Source organism: Scleropages formosus, chromosome 1, assembly GCF_900964775.1.
Source record: "Scleropages formosus chromosome 1, fSclFor1.1, whole genome shotgun sequence".
NCBI lineage: Eukaryota > Metazoa > Chordata > Actinopteri > Osteoglossiformes > Osteoglossidae > Scleropages > Scleropages formosus.
In genome coordinates this window covers 47192542-47204839 of record NC_041806.1, presented here as the reverse complement: position 1 = coordinate 47204839, position 12298 = coordinate 47192542, and the positions used below count along the sequence as shown (strand labels likewise).

Below are 12298 nucleotides of genomic sequence, written 5' to 3'. Positions count from 1 at the left end.
ACGTTTTCAATCCATATAAGGGAGACGCCCGTTTGTTTTCATTGGTGGTGATTCCGGAAAGGGGCGTGGCTAAGTGTCATAGACCGTGGTCTGTTTTCAATCAAATCCCCATTCTCAGCTCTAACGCGATGAATACTACTAAATAATAACTGAAAATTATGCTATAATAATGTCTGACTGAGTGAATGGATCTATGAAGCTATTATCTGTCTTCTCATTTTAATCGTGATAACTAAAGGTGACAATTTGATCTAATTACGAGAGGTGGTGCATGACTGTATTTACACTAATGTATATATTTAAGAGGACACGTTTCATTTTATCAATTTACGTTTATTTATTTAGCAGACGCTTTTCTCCGGAGCGACTTCCGCTGAACTAGTCTATGTAGTGTTATCAGGCCACCCCACACACCTAATTCACCAAGGTGACTTACACCGCTAGATACACTACTCACACAGGGTCACTCATCCATACATCAGTGGAACACATTCTCCCTGTCACTCATACACTGTGGGGAACCTGAACAGCTTGTCTTTGGATTGTGGGAGGAAACCGGAGCACCCGGAGAACATGCAAACTCCACACAGACTGAGTGGGGATCGAACCCATGTCCTCCCGCACCACCCAGGCGCTTTGAGACAGCAACACTACGGGATAATTATACCGACGTAGGGTAAGTCCCTGGCTCGACGATACTATAGTATAGTATAGTAGGAGAGATTCTGAACCTGCGTTCTCTGACAACAAACACCCGCACCCATGAGATGAGTTAGGGATATAATGAAAATCAACATCTCTTAATATCTCTTAGTAGTCGAAGAATGACAGTAATTGTGACAGCAAGGACTCGTAAATGCATAGTTTTAAATTCGATTTATAGAATTTGAAATTGTATAGCCTTACAAATACACTGGTTCCTCTTGTTACGAATATTCACATTACGAGTTTCTTAAAACAAACGTTTTCCAGATTATGGGTTTATTTTCAATTTCATTTTCATTTGCACACTGTACATGAATTAGTGTTGATTTTTTACTAATTTGTGAAAAATCAACATTAAATTGGACTTTTACTGTCATACAGTTCAAATTAAATTTAATTTTACTGTACTTCGAAAACAATCAAGTTTTAAAATAAAGTCACAGTATTTTTACATTTATTAGTTTTATATGAAGTTTTTGCAGAACCTAAACTGCAAATAAACTGAGGGATGTGTGTATTGCTCAGCTTTTAATGATTGTGAATTAGTGTTAAAAGCGACTTTGGATTTACGAACAAATTGAGTTACGAACTGATATTTGACCCCCGCTTGTGTTCGTAAGTTGTGTTATCCAGTGCAATCAGGCCACCTTGCGGTCGTTCTCCGAACGGCAGAGAAACATAGTTTCAAATACAAAACAGCACATTTTCAATAAATTTACATATTTGAGAAACACGTGGAGAATTTGTTAAAAATAGTTTGTCAGTAAAATAAATGTGTCTTTGACAAAATACAAAGCATTAAAATGTATACAAGAATATACAACATACATAGTGTGGCCATCTTAAAGCATTTAAACATTCCTGTTAAATCCATCATGTTTCTGCTCAGCTGAAATAAAATGTGAAGGATTACCTTTTTTGTATTTTTATTTATGTATGTTGCCTGCTTTATTTTGGCTGTAATTAGACAAATCTACGGATTTTTTTACTGTTTTGATTCAATTTCAAGTAGACAGTATTTCTTTACCTTCCATAACATTTTTAATTTTGGTATTAATATAGTTTTCATAAATATTGAAGACATCTCATGTTCCATGTTATAACAGTGTTCAGTAAATCATATTTCCATATCATTCGGTGATACATCACCCCACTTGTGAAGAGTATTATGGTTGATTAATATAAATACAGCTCTGTAATTTCCAAAAATATTTTTTTTATTTGCATATTGCAAAATTACTCTGTGATTCTTAGATATTTTAAGACTCTAACTGGGACTTCAGAATTTTTTCTTACAGAAGAATAAAACTTTTTGCTAGGGATTTTGTTCTTCTAGTTATTTTACAGACAGAAAAAATATGACAACACTATCCTCCCTCCTACTGTAGTCACATTAAAACACACTCTGGGAAAGTGGGTAAACTCCAGGGTAATGAGGTACAGGTGATGTACAGGTGACGTGCAGGTGACATGGCTGGAATGCGGCTCTTGCACCCAGCAGCCCTCAGTATGTGTGTGAAAGGTCTAAGCGTAATCCAGATGCCATCGCAGAACTGCAGGGTGTGAACACAGATACAGTATCTACAGCGCTGCTTCAAAGTATGTGATCCGCTTTTGAGCCTTACCGTTACCAAAAAGTTATTTAATAAGCAGTATTTTTCATGTGACATCATATGTGTGCAATGACAATTCTATATGTCACTTTCGAAGAAATCATGTGTGTAGTAGAAACAAGCAAGTAGTGCAGGTGTAAAAATAAGCCAAGCCCAAGTCGCACTGGTTACACCATCTAGATAAGTTGAATCAGGTGTGCAAATCGTAATCATTTATTAATTTTACAAGTTTAAGATTTTATACAAGAATAATAACCGTCCATTGTGAAGTTTTTCTTCTCTCCACATTTTAACATGACAGCTTCTAAGTGCAACGATTGTTACAGCAGACAGACTTTTCCGTTCCATATATCAATCAGCATCTGCCAGCATAAGATCCTTCAGTTGTTTTTTTTAATGCATATATATGAGGCCTCCTAAGATCCAGGGTCGAATACCTCGAGTGAGGAAAACAAACAATCATTTGGTCAGCAATATACCATAAAAAAAAAAAAAAAAAAAAAAAAAACGTTATAGGACCACCCGTCCATCAAAGTGCTACTCTGAAGACCTCAGATCACAGCCAAACCCAACCCTTTTATTGCTTCACATATCGCAATGTAGGGGATAAAACAGTCGAGTTTTGCTCACTGCAAGCCTGTTAATCAGCGGTAGTCGCCGCATGTAGTACTCTGGGTCCTGACCCACAGTGCATGGGGCCAGTGAGGGTGGTCCTTCACCGCCACACACATACACACGCGTCAGCAAGACCCCAGTAGAGAGAGACGCCATGAAGAGTAAAGTGATGTAAACCTGTGGAGATTTAAAGTGTCACGTTTCACACACCGGTGCCAGTTGGACCCAGCGCATTTGAACGCACCGATGCATTTACTTGACTGCGTAGAGCAGTGGGATGGCAGGGGGTGCCATCAAACATTGAGGGTTTCATCAATTCAGTATCGAAATATACAAATTTGACACAAAGTGATAAACAGCCGTCCTTTTCCTCTGACAGGTCGTGAAGGGACTCGGATCGGTCCTTTCAGGCTCGGCCTGCTGTTGAACTGTGTCGTCTTTTCGATGGGTTTTCCCATCGGGTCGCCGGGGGGGAGGAGGGGGGAACATGGAATTACAGGGCAAAAGGCATCACATCACAACTACGTGACACACAAAGAACACATGCACAGGAAATTTTTAAAAAGCATTTTCCCCTTAAACGCACATATACACACCAGCCATGACAAAACGAGAGACATGAATGAGCGCAACCCTTCGATTTAGTCCAAAGGGGGACCCGTCCCGACACAGACTATGTGACAATGGGACGGGTTTTGCAGAACTCATCCTCCGTGTGCGCAAACAAACCGCAGCCGCGGTAAAACCTGTTTTATAAATTATTATAACTTAAAATGTTTAAAATAGTTTTTTTTTTTTTTAAAAAAAGGTTTGAAGTTTGCCAAGATCCCCCATCCTCATGCTGTGCTCTGCAGGGGTGCGTCAGTCGTGGAGTGGGCGGGGCTACAGGGATGTCTCGTGGGGAGAGTCCGGGAACGAGGAGCCCGACACACAGCCATTGGAAGGATTTTCCGAGGGGGGGCACTCGGTGGGGACCTAAAGGTACGAAAGGGAGTGAGAACAAAAACTGTTACTGCACAGTACCACATTATTCACAATAATTATAAATGATTAGTACACTATAACTAATAACAGCATAATAATACTAATAAAAATATAATAATAATAATAAGAATAATAATCATCATCATTACCACCACTTCAAAAGGTGTTAAGATCTGGACTTATTCTGCATAGAGATTCATAAAAACATAAAACAGAACAACCTCTCAACAGAGCTTCTCGTTCATTTCAAGTGGTTTTATTTTATTTTTAATTACCCTGTTTCACAGCAACAGACGCTGTTCTGGGTGTAAATTGGATGATGACTTTTTTTTTTTAAATTTTATTTTTCCATCATGGTCTAAAGTGTTGGCTGAATACCAGGATTTGGGACCCAAAGCTCACAATACAGAACAGAACCACCTGTTGTACCCAGAAGTTCTTTAACACACATTATTTCGGTGTAAAATACCAACGTGTCTGAACTGATCAAATGCGGAACTATAAACTATATTCTATAGGTTCCTTTGAATTAAAAAAAAAAAAAAAAAAAAAAAAAAAAAAATTCTTAAAGGCCAGAAATATGCAAGAAACTGCGACACACAACTGCTGGAATGGAGCGTCGCCTTGAACGGCAATATTTGCTAAGGAACTGAAGGATAACCTTGTTTTCAAAGCATTCGTCCAACGGTGACAGACGGAACGGGGGGACTCGTTCCCCGTTGCCGTCGGTTACCGCGGTCGACACCGCACCGCGGAAACATTACTTACTGCTTGCAGAGCTTTCCCGTCTGTGCTTCTGTTCATGTTGTGTCTTTTCAGCTCGGATTTTATTAAGGCTGCAGGTGGAGAGAGACGCACAGGTGTTCTTTTAAGAGAAAATGCAGCAAACAAATTTACACGGGGGTTTCATGTGCCAAACCAGCTCACACATCTGCGATCGCAATACCCGGTGCATCGCGTATGCTGAGGACGTTAACCGCGTTGAATGTCTAGTTTAACGCTGAACTGTGACAAAGTTGAAGAGTTACGTTTCCCCAGGGAGGTTCTGCTGTCTGAAGACAAAGCCCAGGAATGAAAACAAGAGACCCCTTCCAGGGTGTCCTGTAGGTATACGGATAAAATTCAAGACTTACAGCCTACAACACCATCAAGAGATCTTCTCCTCTATATCTATCAGACCTGATCACTTGCTACACCCAAACCAGATTGATATGCTCCTCCACCTCTACCTCTGCGGTGGTCTCATGCACAAAAGGTTCAAAATCCAGAGCACAAAGATTTTCGGTTCTGACTCCGATGTGGTGGAACGACCTCCCCCTGTCACTCAGAACTGCTGAATCTCTGTCTACATTTAAAAAGGGTCTTAAAACTCACCTCCTCCGGACTCACCTCTCCCATCATCTCTAAAGTTAATGTATAAATGTTTATGCACAATAACTTCGCGATTATAACTGGTGAATAACGGATACACTTTATGCAGCTACTCACGTGATGTACATTGGTTCAAATGGTGGAATGTAACAAATTAACTGTACTTTAGAATCACGTTTCTGCATCCAAGTCTCTCTTTCTGTTGATGTAATGCACTCATTGCACTTTTCTATGAGATGTACGTCGCTTTGAAGAAAAGTGTCTGCTAAATGAATCAATGTGAAATGTAAATTTACCCTGGAGAGCACGTTCTGAAATTGATGACGAGCAGAACAAGGTCACCTTCTGCTACCAAGAACAATTCACCTTACTGTACAAAAATTAAATGTGCAGGTCAAGGAATAATGCTGGAGTCTGGGGAAAATGACACAAGGAGAAATATGCAGGGACCACGGCTGAAACTGGAGGGCTGTTTGTAACTCGTTTTGTCTGTAGCCTCAACATCACTTGCATCGCCCCACAAGCCACGATCAGTAAAAGCTTAATAATCCTGATGTATAAATCATCATATACACTTGTAATTATTAGAAAAAACTTTAATTTTTATCTAAATGTTTTAATTAACTTTGAGCTAATTTAGATTCCAGCTCAAATGAAAAGGGCTGCACAGTGGCACAGCGGGTAGCACTAACACCTAACAGCTCCCGGGCTGCGAGTGTGCGCGGTGGTTCGAATCTGACTCAGTCTGTGTGGAGTTTGCATGTTCCGACTGTGCCCACGCGGCTTTCTTTCAGGTGCTCTGGTTTCCTCCCACAATCCGAACGCATGCTTCCGGTGACTTGGTGACTATAAATCACGTGCAATGTGTGTTTGCATGAATGAATGTGTGCGATGGTCCTGTGTGGTGTACCCTGCTTCATGCTCCATGTTTCCAGGACAACCTCGGGACCACCACAACCCAGCAATGTATAACTGCTTACTGAATGAGGGAAACAATCTTACTCTCTCTCAATGCTCTTTACTGCCATCGATCAGCTGGGCAGGTAAACGCAGGTGGCTTTTGCCCTTGACCGAAATCGACAGAAATCTCAGAGAATCGCTTAGTGAAGAAAATGAAATTTTAAAAAATTAACAAACCAGGAACTGTCTCTTCAAAACCAGCACCAGGAGCCAGTGAATATGATTCAGAAATATTTCAAGAGCCTCAGCAGGACCACAGTGTGGGGAAGAGGACTCGGGATCTGAAGGAGACGCGGAAGGGACCACTCACCCGTTAGAGTGATCCCGACAAAGATCCAGGCACAGAGGAAGAGGTTGCCAGCCAGGGGGCCGCGGTCCGTCGTGAGCCTCCCTTGGATCAAGGTGAAAATGATCCCAAACAGCTAGAGGAATAAGAGAAAAGAAACATGAGCCCAGGATCATCTCAAACATCGCAACATCACCTGGCACTGCTTTCTGGTGCGCATGGTTAGTGTGCAGGGACCCACATGGGACATTCAGATTTGGTGAAGATCTCCTGTCCACACACACCATCTCCGCTCTATTACGAACTTGCCTGGCATCTAATGTTTTCTCACGCTTCCTCCGAGCTGCGCGCCAACAGCACCGCGTTGAAACCCACACAAAGCTCCTCTCGCCGACAGACTGCCACGGTACACACGATAAAGGGGAGCCCTGGGCAGAGCTCCACGTGTTCCACATACCTGCTGCTCATCTCGCAACCCCACGCTTGCATGCTTGACGCCCTTCCCGCTTTAGTAGATCCAGCCAGAACAACGAAAGCCGCACCGAAGCCGACAGACTTGTTCTTACATCATTATGAAATGAGTCACGATCAAATCAACATGGGCGTTGGCAGCTGTGTGGAGTGTGGAGACGCACTTCCGGTTCCTGTTTCGGGTGCTCTTGCGTACCTGCGCCGAAGCATTGAGAAGGCCCGACGATGTCCCTTCTGACTCAGGGTATGTAATCTCCACCCCAAACTCGAACCCCAAAGGCAGGTACCCGGTCATGAAAAACCTGGAAAAAAAACAGTATTTATTCATTTATCTGACACTGAAGCAATTTTAGGGTTAGTACCTTCCTCAAGGGTACTACAGCCAGAGGTGGGATTCAAACCTGCGACCTTTGCATCAAAGGTAAACTGCTCTAACCACTACACTACCAGCTGGTTCACAACAATGCCAGTTCAAATACCATCTATTGTTCTCTTCCCTCTTATGCAACACAACACTGTAAATTCAGGAGACAAACTGTTTCGTTAATCGCGGTTGAACTACCCAAAGAGGATATTACAGACGCTCCACCCAGAAAAAGCAATCTAACATATCAATAATTCCCCTGCTGTCTATTACTCTTCATTTATGAGCCCAAATGCGAGTCCCTCATTCTTCCAGAGGCCCTGGTCTCACCCCAGCGCTCCGGCCGTGACGAAGACCACGTAGATGTTGCCCAGGTCCAGGGTGAAGGTGAAGACCAGCATACCGATGAAGGACAGGATATAGACTATGAGGGTGGTCATTCTGAAAGAAACGCAAACAGCACTTGGGTTGAAACCCATACAGACATGGACACAACCTGCAAAAAAGGGGTTCATGGTGAGACTTGGTGTTCTTGGTGCGTTCGAAGAAGCTAAACTCAATCACGGCTCATTAGATATTAAATATCATGCTTTGCGTGAGACTGATCTGTCTACTTTGCAGTGTGCAACAAACTTTCCAAAATCTGATTTAGCACACTGAGCTACAATTACAGCTCGCTGCAATTACACTGGCACCTGAGCGATGCTGCACAAGTCCACGGAAGGAAACAATGTAGCCTGAGGCTCCAAAAAATCCTTCAAAGTCTTACAACCTATTTTTAATCAATGTTATTTCCAAGATTTTAACAGAATATAACTGCAGGGAAACCAAGGGACATCTGTTTTGAAGCATTTACTGATTGTGAATTAATGTTAAAGTGACTTATGAACAAATCAAGTTATGAACAGGCTTCCTTTCCCAACTGAGTCAATGTAGCCTGAAACATTTTTTGAGGGACTCATACCAAACATTAATTTTTATTTATTTCAGCTTTTCAGCTGAGCTTTTCACTCATATAACATGTCAGTTTACCATGTATGAAACTACATGCTAAATTTGCTTGCAGTTCATTGCTTGCTACCTGATGACCTACACTAGGTGCTCTACTTGGTTATCTGTGTGTGTGTGTGTGTGTGTGTGTGTGTGTGTGTGTGTGTCTAGCTAATCCCTCTGCAATGTCAGGGACCAATGGGGGAGAAGCAGCATGGAGGTGGATGGAAAGCATGTTGTGCCGCATGCAAAGCAGGCGTTCGACATACATACTTGTACGTTTTAGTGTAATCCAGCCACAGCCCACAGATTATGGAGCCCACCATGCCGGCCACCACCAAGGTTAAACCAATCCTGCCCGCATTCACCTCCTGACCCTAGATGGAGCGCTCGTGTTAGTGTCAGCAAGCCAGGCACTCGACCCCCCCCCCCCACCCCAAGCCACAGCTGCCCCGTTCTGCAAACCCTCAAACCCCTGGCCGGGCTGCAAATCCTTGTTCGCAGCACCGTCCAAAGCAGAGGTTGCATGATGGTCAACCCCTCACTATGACTTAAAAAAGTCAAAGATCAAAAAAATTACTGCATGACTCCAAAGCTCAGCATCAACATCCATTCAAATAAATACTTCACTGCAGTTATATATTTAGGCATGAAAACAAATTAAGGGACAGGTAGCACATGGGGTCTGGATGAACTTTAACTGACCACGTAGATTCTGATCACATTAGTGTGGAGGCAGCAAATAATCTACATTAGACATATGGCTCAAATTAAGATCTCGTTCCTCCTCTTTGTTTATATTCTGAAATGCCATGGCAACGATAACATCAATATTGGAGAGGTGCCATCACCCGAACTGCACATGGACTCCTTGCTCAACTAGTTACACGGGATCAGGGCTTCAGTGCTCCCGTATAACCCGATGGGTAGGGCAGTGACTCCCAGGCGCCCGTCCAATGGGCCTTTTGCCGCACCCCAGGCATGCGTGAGAAAGCATCTAATGAACTCCAAAGTACAATGAACTCACTGCTTGTGATAAATCGTCCTGACAGCCTGCTATGGTTAGCAGCTTTTCCAGCCATGCTTTATGTCAAGGTCTGACCAGGTACCTTCATTTCCCACAATTCTCAAAGGTGAACCCGAACCCCAGTGTCCTATAATTTCCACATACCTCATAATGTGACAGGATCATCTGGTTGAGCAGCGTCGACACGGAGTAGAAAGAACCTGTAATGACACCTGGGATACAGGAAGCACATTGTAACTTATGATGGTATATTATTATGTACGTATACTAGAATAATAACTGTTAACTTTCAATGATTTGCTCATTTAAACATCCAGGTAATTCTTACTGCATCGATACAGGTTAATTACTTTGATCAAGGGTACTGCAGCAGGAGTGGGATTCGAACCCAGAGTCGAAGGTGGAGGCTTTCACCACTTTTCCACCTGCTGCCCCAGTATTTAAGAATTAAATTCCAGTTTGAGGCCTTTTTGAAGTCGTTTAATACACTTCACACGTGGGCTTCGTTCAGAGGTGACGTGCACCTTGTACCAGGGATCTTTTTCCCTGCATACGTATTTTGTACAAAGCTTTGAATGAAGCAGGACTCGGAGCCATCGCGCGCTCTATATGCAAAGCCTGCAAATGACACAAGGAAGCATCTTCGCTGCGTCACGAACGGAGGTCGAACGCCTAAGCTCCAGCCGCCGTGTCGGAAGCAAAGCCGAGGGTTCGAGCGTTCTCACCGTAGCTGATGAAAAGCAGGACGAAGGCCTTGTTCTTGAAGAGGTTCACGATTGACTGCTTGTAAGAGTAATCTTCAAGGGGTCCGTCGGGGAGCACCGCCTGGGAGATGCTAGGGGGCTGGGGGGGTCTGTCCTTAATAACTACGGGGGCACAAAAGATAATAAATGGCATTAATATTAATCAACTTTACGACGACTTACCCGCTTGTACAGTGGTGTATTTTTACCGTATCAGTTTAGGGTGAGTACCTTGATCGAGGGTACTACAGCAGGAGTGGGATTCAAACCAACAATCTTCCGATACAAGGTCATGTCTCTAACCACTACGCCACCTGCTGCCCCATAATTATCACTTTCATGTAGGCAGACAATATGTAGACATTCGCTGTAGGATACTGGTAAAAAGGCTCATACTTATGCATGAGAAACCTTGTCTGTAGAAGACAGCCAGATTTTTTTTTTTTTTTTTTTACACCACTTACCAAACGTGGTCAAAAGAAAGAGAAGCGTGGAAACCGCGGCAGTCCCGTAAAACATCACGCTGATGTTGCGGCCCATGAGCTCTTTGTCATGCGGGGTGTTCGGCACTAGGAGCGGCGGCAGGAGGAAGCCTATGGCCACGCCCATCTGAGAAAGGGAACAAGAACACAACATGTAAAACAAGGTACGTCAAAGCGACTGCGTGTGAGATTATAAAATATGAACCTCGTGTCACGATGTGAAGACCCCCCCGCCCCCACTCACGAACGTGAGCACGTGACGGAGATGCCCTGGACATCCGGGCACCCCGACATCCAACGTCAAGCACGCGCCGCACGCACCTGGTTGCCCAGCACGGCCATGGCGCACGCCGTGGACACCTCCTTGGGTCCGAACCACACGGAGGCGATCCTGGAGGGCAGACCCAGGATGAAGACCTGGCCCACGGAGCAGATGACCTGCGCTGCCATGGTGACCCAGAAGAGGTGAGGCCCCACGCTGGCACACTTCAGCCACGCCCCCACGCAGGTGAGCCCCGACCCCAGGAGAGCCGTGATCTTGAGGCCCTTCTGGTCCAGGAGCCAGGTGGCCGGGAAGATGAGGGGGATGTAGGCCACCATGTAGACCACGGAGAGCCAGTCGACCTTGTCGCTGGACACCTGGTAGTAGAAGGTGAAGATGTTGGTGATGATGCTGTACTGGATCCACTGGAAGGCGTTGACCAGGGAGTAGAGGCTGAACACGGCGAGCACCGCAAAGCGCCGCAGGTACAGTCTGGTCTGCGGGGGCTTCTGCCCCCCATGGAGCATCGCTTGCTCCTCATCCGGGGTCACCGGGGCCTCCCGCTCAGAAGCCCTGGGCTCCAGCACGCCGGTCACCCGCACCGCTCCGTCGGACAGCTCCGAGTACTGACCGCCGTCCTGGACCTGGGGGAAGCGGTCGTGGTCCTCCAGCGCCCGCCGGGGCTCCGAGCCGGTCCCGTCGTGCGCGCTCCCGCACCGCGGAGGCTCCTGTAGGAGCTCTCCGGCCACCATGATGATGCGCTCCCGTCCTCACGGCATGCAGCTGAGCGGGGAACCTGGGGTAGGGGGAGGGGCGAGCGCGCAAAAGCCACGGAGGAAGAAGCCGCGCGTGGCTCGAGACGATGATGGCGGAGCACGTGCGCGGGTGGAACCGGCGAGCCGTCAGTGGATCCCGATGATGCGATCCCACGTTTCAGATGAGCAGAAACCAGAAAAAAAAAAATAGATATATATAAAATGTACAGAAATCAGCATAAATTAAAAGTGCTTCTGAGGTGTGCGTTTTAAAATTAGCCGGCAGGGTGCTTCCTTCCTGTGGCAGAATGACGAGGAGGCTTTTGTTCGCGCACAGCTTCCAACGCAGGCAGATCTGTCGTCACACGGCGCCCCGCCCAGCTCGCGAAAAAGGCCAATCACAGCGCGGCCAGTGGCAGTACAGCCAATCATAGCGTGGTCCGTCGCAGCACGGCCAATAACAGCTCAGCCGCGTGAGACGCGGAGGTGGGCAGAGGGCTCTCTGATGCGCGCCCGATTCCCGCCACATGGATGGAAAAGCGCTGCTCAACAAGACAGCCCATATGCAGTATATTTATATATAGAAGTTTATGTATATGAAATGACAAGTGAAAAATCAGTGTGAGCAGTTATGTGGTGGTAAAGAGCTACGGAAATATGGTACATTTTA

General features: G+C 45.2%; 1 protein-coding gene across 1 annotated transcript; it reads right to left on the bottom strand.

Moving 5' to 3' along the window:
* Positions 1-2490: 2490 nt before the first annotated feature.
* On the bottom strand, positions 2491-11967 carry flvcr1 (FLVCR choline and heme transporter 1). Its single transcript, XM_029258219.1, has 10 exons — positions 10933-11967; positions 10594-10738; positions 10112-10252; positions 9531-9598; positions 8633-8736; positions 7700-7810; positions 7202-7307; positions 6559-6670; positions 4686-4753; positions 2491-3908 (listed from the first exon to the last, which is right to left on the bottom strand). The coding sequence occupies exons 1-10, from the start codon at positions 11623-11625 to the stop codon at positions 3816-3818; spliced, it is 1641 nt and encodes a 546-aa protein (XP_029114052.1). The 5' UTR covers positions 11626-11967; the 3' UTR covers positions 2491-3815.
* Between the last annotated feature and the right edge of the window lie 331 nt (positions 11968-12298).

What these genes read in the sequence shown, in the direction of transcription:
- flvcr1 (XM_029258219.1), bottom strand. Translation starts at nt 11,625, where the DNA reads ATGGTGGCCGGAGAGCTCCTACAGGAGCCTCCGCGGTGCGGGAGCGCG. An exon ending in CCTGCTTTTCATCAGCTACG is followed by an intron (nt 9,599 to 10,111) that starts GTGAGAACGCTC and finishes CCTGTATCCCAG; the next exon opens with GTGTCATTACAGGTTCTTTC. An exon ending in GATTACACTAAAACGTACAA is followed by an intron (nt 7,811 to 8,632) that starts GTATGTATGTCG and finishes CGTTTCTTTCAG; the next exon opens with AATGACCACCCTCATAGTCT.